This window comes from Phoca vitulina, unplaced genomic scaffold, assembly GCF_004348235.1.
Source record: "Phoca vitulina isolate PV1807 unplaced genomic scaffold, GSC_HSeal_1.0 scaffold2, whole genome shotgun sequence".
In the NCBI taxonomy this organism is placed as follows: domain Eukaryota; kingdom Metazoa; phylum Chordata; class Mammalia; order Carnivora; family Phocidae; genus Phoca; species Phoca vitulina.
The window spans coordinates 19,613,622-19,631,254 of record NW_022589705.1 but is presented as its reverse complement, the minus strand read 5'-3'; the positions used below and the strand labels follow the sequence as shown (position 1 = coordinate 19,631,254).

General features: G+C 37.3%; 1 protein-coding gene across 3 annotated transcripts in view; it reads left to right on the top strand.

The window, feature by feature from the left end:
* SNX7 (sorting nexin 7) overlaps positions 1–17,633 on the top strand; it is a 675,036-nt gene that overhangs the window by 560,908 nt on the left and 96,495 nt on the right. For all 3 annotated transcript variants that reach the window (XM_032422982.1, XM_032422992.1, XM_032422971.1), the window contains one exon: positions 14,876–15,058. In XM_032422982.1, coding sequence (XP_032278873.1) covers positions 14,876–15,058 — 183 coding nt within the window. The remainder of the gene's footprint in view (positions 1–14,875; positions 15,059–17,633) is intronic.

Sequence of the window (17,633 nt, the reverse complement as noted above, 5' to 3'; positions counted from 1 at the left end):
GATGCAGATGATGATAATTGCACTTACTTCCCATCATGTTGTTGACAGGATTAAATGAAGTAATGTAAGTATATGGTGCTAAGGCACAGTCCCTGTCCCGTACAGAATTTCAGTATTTGCTGTTATGGTACATAAGATTAATGTTTTTAAGTTGTAGATGCATCTGGTTTGCAATTTGTAATGAGATCTTCAGAGACTCACAAACATATATATGTTCCCGTATGTTTTTTAGTTACTGTCAAGAGTGCTACCAGAATTTTGGTATTGTCTCTTAAATGCTGTGTTACAGGCTTACTCATTCTATTGTTGTTTCCTTTATTGCAGGCTTTGCAAATATTGCATTTTTTTTTTTACCAGTTGAAAGTCTGTGGTAACCGTGTGTCAGGCAAGTCTCTTGGCACCATTTTCCTAACAGTATTTGCTCACTTTGTGTCTCTGTGTCACATTTTGGAAATTCTTGCAATATTTCAGACTTTTTAACTATTATTATATTTGTTCCTGACCTGTGATCAGTGATCTTTGATGTTGTTATTGTAATTTGTTTTGGGGTTCCACGAACAGCACCCGTATGAGATGGGGAACTTAATACATAAATGTTGTGTGTGCTCTGGCTGTTCCACTCACTAGTTGTTCCCCTGTCGCTCTCCTTTTCCTTGAGCCTCCCTATTTCCTGAGACACAACAATATTAAAATTAGGCCAATTAATAACGCTACAGTAGCCTCCAAGTGTTCAAGTGAAAGGAAGAGTTGCATGTCTCTCACTTTAAAGGAGAAGCTAGAAATGATTAAGCTTAACGAGGAAGCATGTCGGAAGTCAAGATATTCCAAAAGGTACGCCCCTTGCACCAAACAGCCAAGTTGTGAATGCAAAGGAAAAGTTCTTAAAGGAATTTAAAAGTGTTACTCCAGTGAACACATGAATGGTAAAAATGAAACAGTCTTATTATTGATATGGAGAAAATTTTAGCGGTCTGGATAGAAGATCAAACCAGCCACAATATTCCCTTAACCCAAAGCCTAAGCCAGAGCCCTAACTCTTCAATTCTGTGAAGGCTGAGAGAGGTGAGGAAGCTGCAGGAGAAAAGTTTGAAGCTAGCAGAGGTTGGTTAGTGAAGTTTAAGGAAAGAAGCCATCTCCATAATATAAAAGTGCAAGGTGAAGCAGCAAGTGCTGATGGAGAAGCTGCAGCAAGGTATCCAGAAGATCGAGCTCAGATCATTAATGAGGGTGGCTACACTCAACAACAGATTTTCAATGTAGAAGAAACAACTTTCTATTGGAAGAAGATGCCATCTACGGCTTTCATAGCTGGAAAGAAGTGAATGCCTGGCTTTAAAGCTTCAAAAGACAGGCTGACTCTGTTGTTAGGGACTAATACAGCTGGTGACTTTATAAGTTGAAGCCAGTGCTCATTTACCATTCTGAAAACCCTAGAGCCCTTAAGAATTACAAATCTACTCTGCCTGTGCTTCATAAATGGAACAACAAAGCCTGGATGACAGCACATCTGTTTACAACATGGTTTACTGAATATTTTAAGCCCACTGTTGAGACCTCCTTCTCAGAAAAAAAGTTCTTTTCAAAATATGCCTGCTCATTGACAATGCACCTGGTCACCCAGGAGCTCTGATGGAGCTGCACAATGAGATTAATGTTGTTCTCATGCCTGCTAACACAACATCCATTCTGCAGCCCATGGATCAAGGAGTGATTTCTACTCCTTAAGTCCTTAATTTAAGAAATACATTTCATAAGGCTATAGAGTTGCCACAGATAGTGATTCCTCCAATGGATCTGGGCAAAGTCCATTGAAAACCTTCTGGAAAGGACTTACCATTCTACATGACGTTAGGAACACTTGTATTCATGGGAAGAGGTCACAATATCAACATGAACAGGAGTCTGGAAGAAGTTGATTCCAGCCCTCATGGGTGACTTGGGGGGCTCAGGACTCCAGCGGAGGAAGGAACTGCAGATGGGGTGGAAACAGCGAGAGGACTAGAAGCAGCAGGGGAGCCTGAACATGCGTCTGGACGGCTGCGATCTCATGATCGAACTTCCACAGCTGAGGAGCTGCTTCTCACAGATGAGCAAAGACAGTGGTTTCCTGAGCTGGAATCTAATCCTGGTGAAGATGCTGTGAAGATGGTTGAAATGATAACAAGGAATTTAGAGTATTATATCAACTTAGTTGATAAAGCAGCAGCAGGGTTTGAGAGGACCGACTCCAATTTTGAAAGAAGTTCTACTGTGGGTAAAGTGTTATCAAACAGCATCACACGCTACAGAGAAATTGTTCATGAAAGGAAGAGTCAATGTTTGCAGCAAACTTCACTGCTGTCTTATTTTAAGAAATTGTCACAGCTTCCCCAGCCTTCAGCAGCCACCACCCTGACCAGTCAGCAACCATCAACATGGTGGCAAAACCCTCCACCAGCAAAAAGATTACAACTCACTGAAAGCTCTGATGATGGTTACCATTTTTTAGCAAAAAAGTGTTTTGTAATTAGGGTATGTACTGTACCTTTTCTAGACATAATGCTACTGCACACTTAATAGACTATAGTTTAGTGTAAACATGACTTTTCTATGCACTGGGAAACTAAAAAATTCATTTGACCCACTTTATTGCAATATTCTCTTTATTGTGGTTGTCTGGAACCAAAACCCCTCAATATCTCCACAGTGTGCCTGTGTGTGGATATAGCTCCCCAGTTGAATGATTCATGATATGTAGTATTTGTCATGTTATTTGAAAGGACTAGAGGATAAGAATATTCTTGGTACAGCTGTTTTAACAGTCTACTAGTTTTCTTGATATAAGTATATATTAAGTCTCTTAGGAATGCTTTTAAGGTTGTTGGTGTGGCTGGATATCAAGGCAACTCAGCCTTTTGCCTGGAAAACATTTACAAAGATGAAACTTTGGTTTAGGGGCGTAGTTATAATTTACTGTATGCCGGATTCCATTGTAGTCATGCCTAGTAAGTGTACAGTCAGTTGGCTGTGCTCCTTAGGAACTGCTTTTTTTTTTTTTTTTTTTTTTAATTTTATTACATTCCTAAGTTGGGTCTGCAGTGTTGTCTGCCCATAGAACATATTTTCAACTTCTTCAGGAGTTCTGGTTAGAGTAATTCTTTTTCCTGGCTTGCTCCGTTTCTACTTAGTCATCACTGAATCTATAATAGGTAGTTGGCTGATGCTGTATTTAATATGTGTATCCAGTACCCCAAACTTATTTTGAGGCAAGTTGAATAGACCTTTGTCATTTGTAGGTTTAACATTAACGGTTTTAAATATCTCTGGCATGTAGTAACATGACATATTGGTGAGGCCTACATAGAACTGTACCAGTGGTTTAGAGGACACACTTCGTGTGGGAGCCTTGCCTGTCTTTCAGCCTTAACATTTTACTTGTTATTTAATTGTCCTAGCTTACATATGCAGTGATCTTTACTGAGGTGAATAAGAACATTAATGTGTGTGTGTGTGTGTGTGCGTGTGCGTGTGTGTGTGTCTGAGTATAAAAAAAGAAGCCCTTAAAAGAATACAAATGCTAAAAATCTGGAAGTTACTTACCTTTGCCTACCTACGAATTGTCAACAGGACTTTATTTTTATTTCTAAGTTTTATGAGAAAACTTTAAAAGAAAATTACTGGACAGTTTTCAGTAATCAAGAATGTATCTTTATCCTATTTGAATACACCTTTTATAACTTTTTTTTAAGATTTTATTTATTTATTTGAGAGAGGGCAAAGGAGCAAGCACAAGTGAGGGGGAGGGGCAAAAGGAGAGGGAGAAGCAGACTCCCCCCTGAGCAGGGAGCCAGACACAGGGCTCAATCCCAGCACCCTGGGATCATGACCCAAGCTGAAGGCAGATGCTTAACAGACTGAGCCACCCAGGTGACCCCTTTTATAAGTTTTTAAATGATTTTTCATTATAGAGTATTTTCATGCATACAAAAAAATATACACATCTTCCTTCACTTATGATGGGGTTACATCCTGGCATACCCATCGTAAATTGAAAATATTGTGAGTTGAAATGCATTTAGTACACCTAACCTACCAAACATCATAACTAGCCTAGCCTACCTTAAACATGCTCAGAATATTTACATTAGCCTACAGTTGGGCAAAATCATCTAACAAAAGCCTATTTTATAATAAAGTGGTGAATATCTCATTCACCTGAGATACTGAATTTGTTGAATACTGTCCTGAAAGTGAAAAACAGATTGATTGCATGTGTACAGCATGGTGGTAAGTGTATTGGCTGTCACCCTCATGATCACATGGCTAACTGGAACACTGCTGTCCAGCTTTATGGAAGAGTATTGTGCTGTGTATATATCGCTAGCCCAAGAAAAGATCAAAATTCAAAATCAAAGTATGGTTTCTACTGAATGTGTGTCACTTTCTCACTAGTGTAAAGTCAAAAATGATAAGTATTGCTATCTGGTTAAAAAAAAAGTGGTGGGGGTGTAGAAATAGAACATACTCAACAGGGTTGTGGTAAGGTTTACCTAAAATAATTCATACAGAGCCTTCAAGCAGATGATGTGTACATCACATTTATTCCTCTCTTTTTTATCCTCTCCTTAATCCTCTGTGATCCAAGGTGAGATATGACCTCTCTGCCTGACTACAGAGACTTTTTCTTTTAATATACTACATTTTGGGGGAGGTAGACAGAGGGGAATGTTCTGTCAAATAGAATGATGTGAAAAATTACTATGGTTAGTATATAGCTTTAGAGTGCACAAAACCTGAGGAAGTCCAAGTACATTCAAGGCAACAGTGTTAGAAAATAGAAATACTAGAAGCAGAAAAATGGATAAATAAATTATCATATGTGCATACAAGGGGATATATCCTACATAGCCCTGGAAATTATGTCAAACAAGATTAGAGTGTTGTATGCCCCTTTATAGAACATGACACAGGCTGGCTTTTCCCCCAATCACATTTTCAGCAGTGTTCCACAGAAGGCCTTTCTGATTTTTTATTATTATTATAAGCAGGCAGATTGGAAGGAGCTGTAAACCAAAACACAGCTGGTAAGTCTAAATTTAGGCCCATCAGGATGAGTGTCCCTCATAACACAGTTTCTCAAACTCCTTCCACTTTAAGTTGCTTTTTTACCAGATGTCTCTTGGTGTGCGAGTTTCTTGCGCATCAGCAAATTTTATTTGCATGGCCTTTTCATGCCACTATTCTGATTTATCACACTTCTCACATTGATTTTTTTTTCCCTCTACTTGTAAAAAGAAAATAGCTGTTTGTGCACAGATGGTAGATACGATTTAGTATTATAAGAGTAATTCATGTTATATTTATGAGATGTTTCCAAGTAGCCTTTTAGTGGGAGATACTCAGGAAGGACACCTCTTAGAAAGGTCATCTCTCACCTTTTAACCTGTTTCTTTGGGTGTTTATCTCCTGAGTACTCAAATATTGACAGGCTGTTGTTTGTTTTAAATTTCAGCGATGTATTTTACTTATTTCAGTAGTAGAACCTTGGAACCATCTAAGAGCATTAAAGGAGGGAGGCAAAAACATTTCTCAGAAATTACTGGAGTTGACTGTTAACCTGTAAGAAAATGAAGGCATGGAGCAGGGATGAAATGCAGTAATCATAATTCCTTCCTACGTGTCCACCCTTGCTTCCTTCCTTAAATTTTTATTGTGTACAACTCTACGTGTAGAAATGCTGTCAGTTTGCCAGGGCTGCCGTAACGAAGTACCATAGACTAAGTGTCTGTGTCTGAAATGTCTGAAACAAGAGACATTTATTTACCTTTTTCACAGTTCTGGAAGCTAGAAGTCCTGAAGTGAAGGTGTCAGTGGGGTTGGTTCCTTCTGAGAGCAGTGAGGAGGGAATCTGTTCCAGGCCTCTCAACCTGGCTTGGCTTGTAGATGGCTCTCTTCTCCTTATCTTTCTTCTTTTTTTTTTTTTAAATTTTATTTTATTATGTTACATTAATCACCATACATTACATCATTAGTTTTTGATGTAGTGTTCCATGATTCATTGTTTGCGTATAACACCCAGTGCTCCATTCAATACGTGCCCTCTTTAATACCCATCACTAGGCTAACCCATCCCCCTACCCGCCTCCCCTCTAGAACCCTCAGTTTGTTTCTCCTTATGTTTCTTAACATTGTCTTCCCTCTATACATGTCTCTGTGTCCAAATTTGTTCTTTTTAGAAAGACACCTGTCATATTGTGTAAGGACCCAAACCAATGGCCACATTTTGACTTAATAACCTCTGTAAAGACCCTGTCTCTAAATAAAGTCACATTCTGAGGTATTAGGTCTCTTCATCATATGAATTTTGGAAGGACATAATTTAACCCATAACATATGCTTAAAATAAACCAAAGGTAACAACAAGGAAAACTTACACTTAATTTGTAAGTGATTGTATCAATAAATTTCGTATCATGCTAACACAATTCTAATGTCCATTAATTTCAGTAAAGTCATTTAAGTTGTTTCTCTCTTGATGGATGTGTTGGTTTGGAATAAGGGTAGAAGACAGTGACTTCTTGCAATAATTTGGCTTCGCTATTATACATGTTCACATCTGGGCTTGAAACCATCCCAGGATTTTTGGTGTGTGTGTGCCTGTGTGTCTTCACTATCCTAGGTGTAAGAAAGGTATTCAGTGTTATTTAAGAAGTCGAGATTTACCACACAGATCATTTCCCTTCTGCTTTAATCTCTTGAAGAAAGAAAATGAAATGGTGTACTTTCATTGTCTAAAAGATCAGAGGATAATGGACATCTATCCAAATGCTAAGAATGAATGAATGTATAAATAAAGTTCAGGGGTGGGGGTGGGGAGAGAGAAAAGAGAGAGAGATAACTAACAGGAGGAAGAAGCACATGTTATTGTGGAGGTGAGACCTTTGTTTGGAAAGAACAAATTTTAATGATCCATTTCTCCTGAAAAGCATCCACCACAGAAGGTTAAATGGAGGGCTTTTTTGTTAATTGCTTCTTTGGATCTTCTCAAACACTTATTTTCTTCTCTTATTCATGTCCAAATGTAAATCTTTTAAGCATTGTCATTATATTTTCTTTCCCTTTTTTTGAAGTGAATATAACTCTTTGGATAGTCAGTTTTATTGAGGTTTTAAGAATGTTTTTGAGTGATTCATAGTAATTTAAATCCTTCTACTGAATTCTTGGATGTTGCTAAATTTCAGCTTGTAATTTTCTTCCTTTGCTTGATATTGAAGCATATTTTTGACACCACACTATGCTCATTGGAATTGTGAGCCTTTGTAAATTCATGCAGATCTTTCCCGCTCTACAAAAGGATGCATTTTAAGCAGAAGAAATAGAATGCTAAATTATGTAGTAGGTATAAGGAGTGGGTTGTGGTGAGTTAAGAGGGTGACTACAAAGAATACCAAAGCACATGGTTGTGTGCAGTGTCAGGGAAATTTAAAGTACGTTTGCCTATCAAATTAAAATTTGTCAGCTTAAAAAGCTACTACAGGAACCCCCCCCCCGCCCCCGCCCCGCCGCCCCGATCTGAAAGTAGAGCATTCCAGTGAAACCTTTCGTAAGCTGAAATGGCATAAAGTGAAGGAGCAGTTACCATTAATCTATTTGGAACATTTTTTTGAATATTCCCAGACCCAAAACACAGCCTCTCTTAGGCTTTTCTGACACCTTAGGACACATTTTGCTAATGGATGCACAAAATAAATGGGGATAAAGCACAGATGTTCACAGACACAGTTCAAGCTGTGGAGTTTGATGCCAGGATGCTGAGTGTAGTTCCTGGGGAAGGAGCTTGGTATCGCCCCTCTTACTGCTTGGGGTGCACTCTGCCTCTCTAAGGGCTTGCTGCAGAGCAGTTGCTGAACACTGTTTTTGCTTTTCATCTTTTTCCATAAGAGTGAAAATCTTTGGATTGCAAAAACAGATACTTACGTAGTGAAGTGGCTATACTATATACAATATATACTATACGGAGAGATATTTTTGTATATGCTGACTGCATATTCACTTGGAACCTCTAAATTACGTTTTTAGTGGCTCCTTAGTGTTCCATTGTGTTAGCATTCCATAATTTATCTCGATAATCCAATTTCCATGTGATTCCAAACATTTTAAAATTTCCTATTTAATTATGCAACTTTGATGAGTTAAGAAAAAAAATCAAATGTAATCCAAGGTCCTTTGCCCAAATGGCCCTAGACAATTGTTTTAACTTATTACAGTAGTTCTTACTGCCTTGGAACATATTATACACAGTGTTGACACTAACAATTTTAATATTTTCCTCAATATATGTTTATTTTAGAATATGTGGAAATGCAGAAACTCATAGAAAAATATTAAACTCAACAGCAATCCCAACACCTGGAATAACTTCTGTTAACTTTTTTGGTATAGCTTATAAGTTTGTGTCCCCTGTCTCTCTCTCACACTTTTTCTCTCCTACCCTGTCTTACATACACATAAACACACATACACACATAAGAATCTAATTGTACACAAATTTTATATCCTGTTATTTTCTTTTAATAACATACTATGACCCTGTTTCTAACATACTGTATTCTAAGCTACTTCTAGAATATTACTTTTAATATTACTTCTAGAATATCACATGGATAGACTTTATTGTAACCTATCAATAGGGATATGCCATAATTTATTTTGCTAAACTTTCATTGCAAGACATTTATTGTCTCTGTTTTTGTGTCTCATTAATAACAGCTGTTACCTGTCTTCTATTCCTTGGTCTAAATCATGCCTAAATGTTTTTCCTTTCACAAATCATTTTGTAATCACAATAGCCTGAATCTTCTTAATTTAAACAGCGATTGTTGTTCTTATCTCTTCAACTGGTGTGTCCTACCATAATATCTCTTGCATTATTGCATTGAGGGGTTACCAAATGCTATATTATAGTTCACATAACTAACTTTTTGTGTGGGATGAACCTTGAGAATAGTGCTCTGGGTATTACTGATGCTTCACAAGGATTTAAGTTGATTTGTTTTGAGGGGAAAAATAAGTCAGTATTATGATTTCAATCTTTTTTTTCATTCCTAGTACTACAAAAGCATTCCTTTTCTTAAAATATCAGGGTTTTGCTACATTTTTCTATATTAATACATTTAGAAGTTGTCCTGTCTTAGTCTTTGAGGTGGGAAAGATTTTGCAGATTTTCAACTCCGGATCCTCAGTTTAACCTTGAAAGGCTGAATTAATTGTTCAAAGTTACCTGCTTAGTTAGTGGCAGAGAAAGGACTGGAACCCAGTTTTGGGCCTCCTTTGTAATGATTTTTTTTTTTTTTCATTTAGGACTGGCTAAACTCTGTTGCTAAGTTATGATGGACTTTGTTGCCGAATTCATCTTTAAGTGTGTTGGTTAAATTTAATCTGTTCATAACAACAGACAAAATTTTGATTCTGACATCTGTATTCTTAATTTTGGAGGAAAAAAAGTGGTATCTAAAAGAGAAAGCAGAGAGGTGGAAACAAGTCATTATTACTACTGAAGAAATAATTCAAATGTTACATTGGTACTGTTAGTTTTATCTTTGCATATGAATAAAACATTACTTGTAGAATTTACTGCATATTATCCTTTTGTTTCATTTAAAAATTTTTATTAAAAAAATAACATGCAGCCCTTTCTTTAGAAACAAACTATTGAAAATGCCTGAGGAGACAGTATGTCCAAGGAAGTAGCCAGTGGGATTGGGGCTGAGGAGGGAACCTGTGTGGTTGTGAATGAGAATAAGACTGCCTTGGCTCATGGGGTCAGGGCTGAGGAGACAGTTGGCCTGGTTGGGAGATTGGTTACATGTAAGGGGATTGAGCATATTAATAAATATCTTCAGGATACTGGGAGCCAGGCTTCTCTCTGCTGGAGAAAAGAGTTACAAATATGGGAAGAGGTAAGGCCGGAACAGTCAAATGGTGTCAAATTGTAATTGGAGGTATCAGTGTGAACTCATGGTATTTAATATCTATCTGTATATATCTGGATCCAGATGTGTATGTGCATGTGTATGTGTGTGTGTATTATACTTATATTTCCTATCATTCACATCTTGGTTTCCAAATTCCAGTTTCCTCTAAAAGGAACCAGAGCTCCTTGGAGACATGTCTGATTCTGTAGTGGGGTCAGGGAAAATATGATAAACCTGAAACATCTTATTCTGCCAAGTTATGTTGTGTAAAGTGCTCAAGGAATAATGAAGACAAATCAAAAACACACAGGTGCCGCTAGGGGGTCCCACGCGTCAGGTCTTGAACACTTAACAATTATAACCTGTTGAATAACATAGGAATCTGTGAGTCTATACTTGTATAATTAATTGACTAAGTAAATAAATACTCTTTTTTCTCCTTAGTAGGAAACCTACTGATAATGTCAAAATTGAAAAAAAAAAAAAAGAAGCAATACATATGTTATTTTGAAATAAGGAATGTAACAAGGAACAAAAACAGCTAATAGAGTTCTGCATTTGTTTCTGAGGAGCGTGAACTGAGAACAGCAATTCTGGAGCAGAGGAAGCTGCTTTTAAATTTTAATTTGTTTTGTTTTATTTTAAACTTTGTAGAATTATTTGACTTTTAAAAACTATAAATATACTTTTTATTTTGAAGTAATTTCAAACTGGGAGAAAAGTTGCAAGAATACCACAAAGAACCTAGATTTCCCAATGACTGCGATTTCACAATTTTTCCTTTCTCTCTCTCTCTCTGTGTTAGTTGAGTAAATTGGAGACATGATGTTTTATTAATCCTGAATAGGTCTGCATGTATTTTATGAAAACAGGGACACTCTCCTACCAAATTACAGTATACATATCCAAATCAGGAAACTAATATTGACACAATACTACATTCTAATCCACAGACCCTTTTAGATTTCTCTAGTTGTCCCAATAACATAGTTTAGAGAGAAAAAACAAAGGTTCTCCTCCTTTGGTATGGAATCCAATTCAAGATCACATGTTGTATTTAACTATTATGTCTCTTTGGTCTTCTTCAGTCTGAAACAGTTGCTCATCTTCCTTTTTTCCATCATAGGAATTGCATTTTTGAAGCTATTTTACAGGCAATGTCTCTTCCCCTCAAACATATACAGTACCTGTATTTTTCTTCTGATCAGTATAATTATAACACCATTTTTAGTTAAATTCAGGATTAAGAACAATTTATTTTTATTCACAGTCAAGCCATATAGTGAATTAGGATTACATTTTCATTCTTGTACATCTTTTGCTTTCTTGAGAGTTTATCATTCATTTATTCCTTCATTCATTCTTTTCCTCTACTTCTTTATCCCTCACTCTTGCTTTCCCTGCACCCATCTCGATTCCTCTACAAAATCTAGCATGGCTGCATAATATTCCATTGTATATATATACCACATCTTCTTTATCCATTCATCTGTCGATGGACATCTTGGCTCTTTCCACAGTTTGGCTATTGTGGACATTGCAGTCATCAAAAGGAATGAGATCTTGCCATTTGCAATGACGTGGATGGACCTGGAGGGTATTATGCTGAGCGAAATAAGTCAATCAGAGAAAGACATGTATCATATGACCTCACTGATATGAGGAATTCTTAATCTCAGGAAACAAACTGAGGGTTGCTGGAGTGGTGGGGGGTGGGAGGGATGGGGTGACTGGGTGATGGACATTGGGGAGGGTATGTACTATTGTGAGTGCTGTGAATTGTGTAAGATTGTTGAATCACAGGTCTGTACCTCTGAAACAAATAATGCAGTATATGTTAAGAAAAAAAAAGAAGAAGAAGAAGATAGCAGGAGGGGAAGAATGAAGGGGGTAAATCAGAGGGGGAGACGAACCATGAGAGACGATGGACTCTGAGAAACAAACAGGGTTCTAGAGGGGAGGGGGGGGGGGGGATGGGTCAGCCTGGTGATGGGTATTAAAGAGGGCATGTACTGCATGGAGCACTGGGTGTTATACACAAACAATGAATCATGGAACACTACATCAAAAACTAATGATGTAATGCATGGTGATTAACATAACAATAAAAAATTTTAAAAAATAAAAAAATAAAAAAAAGAAGATAGCAGGAGGGCAAGAATGAAGGGGGTAAATCAGTGCGGGAGACGAACCATGACAGACTATGGACTGAGAAACAAACTGAGGGTTCTAGAGGGGAGGGGGGTGGGGGGAATGGGTTAGCCTGGTGATGGGTATTAAAGAGGGCACATTCTGTATGGTGCACTGGGTGTTATACGTGAAGAATGACTCATGAAACACTACATCAAAAACTAATGGTGTAATGTATGGTGATTAACATAATAAATTTTTTAAAAAGTGAAAAAAAACCTAACATGGCATGCTTCCTCTCATTATGTTTAAACATATCACATATTCTGTCACCTGCCTCTCTCCCTCTTCCTCCTTCTCTTCTCTTCTCTTCTTTTCTTTTTTCTTTCTTTCTTTCTCTTTCTTTCTTTCTTTTTCTTTCTTTTTCTTTCTTTCTTCTTTCTTTCTTTCTTTCTTTCTTTCTTTCTTTCTTTCTTTCTTTCTTTCTTTCTTTCTTTCTTTCTTTCTTTCTTTCTTTCTTTTCCTTCTTCCTTCCCTCCCTCCCTCTCTCCCTTCCTTCCTTCCTTTCCTCTCTTTTTTTTCTTTTCCTCCTTCCTTTGCTTACTCCCCTGTGTCTTTCCTTCTGTCCCTCCTTCCTTCTTCCCTCTCTTCCTTTATTCTTTCTCCCTCTTCATCTCCTTGCCTCCCTGGTGACTCTGTCTTCCTGACCAGGTCTATATAGGTTGTTCCCTAGTTCTGCTGCAAAGCTGTCAACCTGGAACATTCCTTCACAATCATTTGAAGAATTGCTTCTGGTTCTCTTTTCTGTTGAATCTGCTGTTTTTAGATTCTGTTACTTCTTCTTTTTTTTTTAAGATTTATTTATTTATTTTGAAGGGCAGGGGAGGAGCGGAGGGAGAGGGAGAGAGAGAATCTCAAACACATTCCCTGCTGAGCACAGAGCCCTATGCTGGGCTTGGTCCTACAACCCTGAGATCATGACCTGAGCCAAAACCAAGAGTCGGATGCTCAACTGACTGAGCCACCCAGCTGTCCCCTAGACCCTATTTCTTCTTGCTCTATGCCCTTATTTTGGCAAGTTAAAGAAGCTTTCAAAGAATGGGTTCAAGGGAAGTCAGTTTTTGGAATCTTTTCTATCTGAAACAGCTTTAATCTACGTGTATACTTGAATGACAATTTGCCTGGCTATATAGAGTTCTAGGTAGAAGATATTCTCTCAAAATTTGGAAGATATTTTATTGTCATTTAGTTTCCTGTGTAACCATTGAGAAATATGGAGCCATTCTGATTCCTGAGATTCCTATTGTACTTTACCTGTTTATATTCTCTCTGGAAGCTAACCTCTACTATGAAATGTCATGGTAATGGATGGTTGCAGGAGCACATCCCACCCCACCACTGCCTCATTCATTTTGAGGAGGTGTGAGAGGCCCTATCAACCTGGAAACCCTTCAGTTCAAAGCACATTTTCCTTCTTCATTTTATGGAGTTAGTTTTATTAAGGCACTGCCTGCCTGGATCGTTCAATTTTTAAAAACACCTCCTTCTCGTTTTCCATCTCTTGTTCTTTTAATTCAGCTTAGTTCTTGACTTCTAGCTTTCAAACTTCCTGTTGAGTTGTTATCTTATTATCATATTTCAATTTTCATGAGCCTCCTTTTTTATTGTCTTGCTGCTGTTCTCTGAATTTTTTAAGAATATAACTCCTGTTTTTATTCATGAATTAGATATCATTCTTATCTCTGATGACTTCATCTGTTTTTTGTAAGCGTTCTGTTCTCTAACTGCTTCCTGTCTTCTGTTTGTTTGTGAGTCTTTCACATCAGAGGCTTTCTGCATATTTAGATATTTTGTAGTCTCTACATCAGGTAATAAAAAGTGGAGTAGATATTCAGCATGTATGGTAGGGGCTTCACTGCAGGGTGATTATGCAGAGACCTGGTTAATTCATCAGGGACTGCAACTGTTAGTTTTTTCTCAGAATGGTGAGGTGAGAGGAACCCTCTGACCACTGTGTGGAATTTTGCACATTGCTGCCAGCATCCTTGCGGCCAGATGAGGAGAGGGCTGGCTATCTTCCTATCTAGTCTATAGGACTTTCCCTTGCTCTTTCTTCCTCCATTCTGCCTGGCAACCTTGAGTTCAGAGACACTCCAGAAAGTAAACTTCCAGTTTTCTGCAAAACTGGGAAAGAAATGTCACCTGATGGCATGGGGTAGGTGAGGGAATCTGAGGTACTAACTCTCTCTCTGTCTCTCTCTTTTTTTTTTTTTTGGTTTTATTAGTTCTTCAACCAGTCCTCTGGTTTTAGCTCTACCAGGACTCTGTGTCCACGGGTTTCTGCTGCCTGTAATTCTCAAGTCACTCTGGGATTCTGTCTTATAAACGTGCCTTCTAAGTTTACCATCATCTAGGTTTATTGTTCAGCTTTCTCTGTGCTGCTATTTCACTTACCCCTCAACGATCAGATTTCCAGTTTCCAAAAAGTTGTTACTTTTGTTTGCTTAGTCTCCTTCTCTCTCTCTCTTTTATTACCTTGAGGGTTTATGCCTTTTTATGCCTTTTTGTCTTGTTTTGTTTTAATTTGTTTCTTTGCTGTCATTTTTAAAGTGGGATTTTAAGAGGAAACAGAGATAAAAATACATGTTCAACATACCATATTTAACCATGAGTCCAATCATCCTTTTTGTTCTTGACATATTTCATTAGTATTCATGGTTTCTAAGAAAAAAAGAGGATTTTAAACTATTTCTTCTATAGATGCTAATTTTTGAATGTGTTTAATTCCTTAGGATGCCTCACTGATGGACATGAATTCCTTCAGCCCTATGATGCCAACATCCCCTCTGTCAATGATAAATCAAGTCAAGTTTGAAGATGAGCCAGATTTGAAAGATCTCTTCATTACAGTTGATGAACCTGAAAGCCATGTTACTACAATTGAAACTTTCATTACTTACAGGATTATTACTAAGGTAAATTTTTAATAAATACTTTCTTGAATACAGTTGCTCTCTGAACTTTTGGAAGTGCTTTTTGTTCACTATGACTTTCAACAGTAGATAATCTTAGCTGAATTGACTTATTGTTTTTCAACCATTTTGGGTAAGACATTGCATCTGATCTATCCTTCCCTTGTTCTGTATGAAATCAGTGAAATTCAGATTACAACAGTCACTCATCTTTTAGCACTAACGCGTCTTGAAAGAGGAACATTTAGTTTCTAGTTTCAAAAATTATGAAGAAATATCTTAGGAAAAGAAGAGCTTCAGTTTTCTAATAAAGAAAACTATTTAAAAACTTGATATATATATACACAAATATATACATATATGTATAATATATATAATGTTGTAGCATATCTTCTGAAGATTACAAAATATAATTTCATTTGTTTTCCAAATAAGAGCAAGTGGCTGCTTTATAAGATACTGTTAGTTCTCCAATAATTCAAAGGCAGAGTAAATCTAGAACCAAATCTTCTTAATCCTAGGAGAAGACTCTGTAAAAAAGACAGTTTACTTCTGACAGAATAAAACAACCAAATAGTATAACTGGGTTTTTTTTTTAAATCCTTATGTACTAGCAGCCTTTAAGAATTATATTCATAAGTTGTAACATTTTCTTTTCTTTTTTTTTTTTTTTTAAAGATTTTATTTGAGAGAGAGAGAGCCCGAGTGGGGAGAAGGGGCAGAGGAAGAGGGAGAAGCAGTCTCCCCACTGAGCAGGGAGCCTGCGCGGGGCTTGATCCCAGGACCCTGGGATCATGACCTGAGCCGAAAGCAGATGCTTAACCATCTGAGCCACCCAGGCGCCCCTATAATATTTTCTTTATGAAGCCCCACCCTAATCTCTTTTGTAGTACATCTTTTTTGTAGCTGAAAAGGGTTTGGACCATCTTCCTGTAATCACTTCTTCCAGTGCAAATTCCACCTTGCTGCTAGTTATATTTCATAAAAATATATTGATCTCTTCACTCAGATTCTTAAAATCCTTCCTTGGTTCCTCATTTCCTATAGAACAAAGTACAAATTCCTTTGAATGACATACAAAGAATTTCTCAGTCTGATGCCAGCTTACCATATAAGACTCATCTCCTACCTCCCCATTTTTAATACTCCTGCTCTCCACTCAACTAGAACTATTTTTGTTATCTGAATACTCTAGGATATTTCTTTTTTTTTTTTTTATAAGATTTTATTTATTTATTTGAGAGAGAGAGAGCCAGAGAGAGAGAGAGCAGGAGTGGAGGGGAGGGGCAGAGGCAGAAGCAGGCTCTCCAATGAGCAGAGAGCCTATGTGGGGCCCAATCCCAGGACCCTGAGACCATGACCTGAGCCAAAGGTGGACGCTTAACCGACTGAGCCACCCAGGCGCCCCTCTAGGGTATTTCTTACTCTCATTACTTGGCATTTACTTCTCCTTATTTGCTATGTCCTTCCTCTTCTAGAGGAAGAATAAACTACTGTTTATTTTTCAGCAACTCAAAATGATGCCTGCTCCCCCCTCCCCCCGGCACCTGCAGGCTCAAGTCCTCTTTCTTTCTTCTGTTTTCTCATGTTGTCCTAATTGGATTCTTAAAGAATGTAAAACACTGGAGTCAATATAGCAAAGAAATTAAAGGTCTGTATTTAATCCTTCTAAGCCTCAGGGTTTTTTTTTTTTTTAAATCTATAAAACAGAAATGATAATCGAATCTGGTTCTGTAGAGTTGCTGTAAGAATTGATTTAGGATTGGTAATCAATGCAAAACACTTAGCAGAATGCCTGTCACATAATACATGTTCAGTACTCGCCTATCTGTATGTGTTTATTTGTATTTATTCCTAACAAGTCTGTGAGCTTCTTAAGGAAGGTAATTGTATCTTCAGTTATCCATATTTCCAAACACAATCCTTAGGATATAGTAAGTAAGCAATTTAACTTTTCGGTGAATGGATGAGTGAAGAAATTTATGGTATCATACTTATATCAGGATGCTGTAGAGCAAGACAGCATGGAATTGAATCTTGATGACTCCCCTTTCTTGCTATGTGTCTTGGGCAATTTAATTAACCTCTCTATGCTTAGTTTCTTCAGTTATAAATAAGATAACAGTACTAACCTTGTAGGGTCTTTGTGAATATTTAATGTGTTTATACAGACATACTGCTAAGAATAGAACCAGATTTCTCCTGGTATTACTATTTTAATTATAAGCACCCGTTGTTATCTTCCTTCCTAGCAAAGAATTTGTGTGACTGACTAATTTTCCCATCATTATTAGTTTCTCTTAGAAAGACACTTTTTTATAAGCCACCATGTGAATTTTACTCTAATCACTGACATATAATTCTGATGAGTTATTCAAATTTACATCGTACTTTAAATGTACTGTTCTCATTGTAGTATTAGTAGTGATAATATTACAGTGTGTTTAACTAACATTTATTGTGTGATTATTTTGTGCCAGGCAATGTTCTAACCACTTTATACATATTAACTTATTTAAAGCTTAACAATGGGGGCGCCTGGGTGGCTCAGATGGTTAAGCGTCTGCCTTCGGCTCAG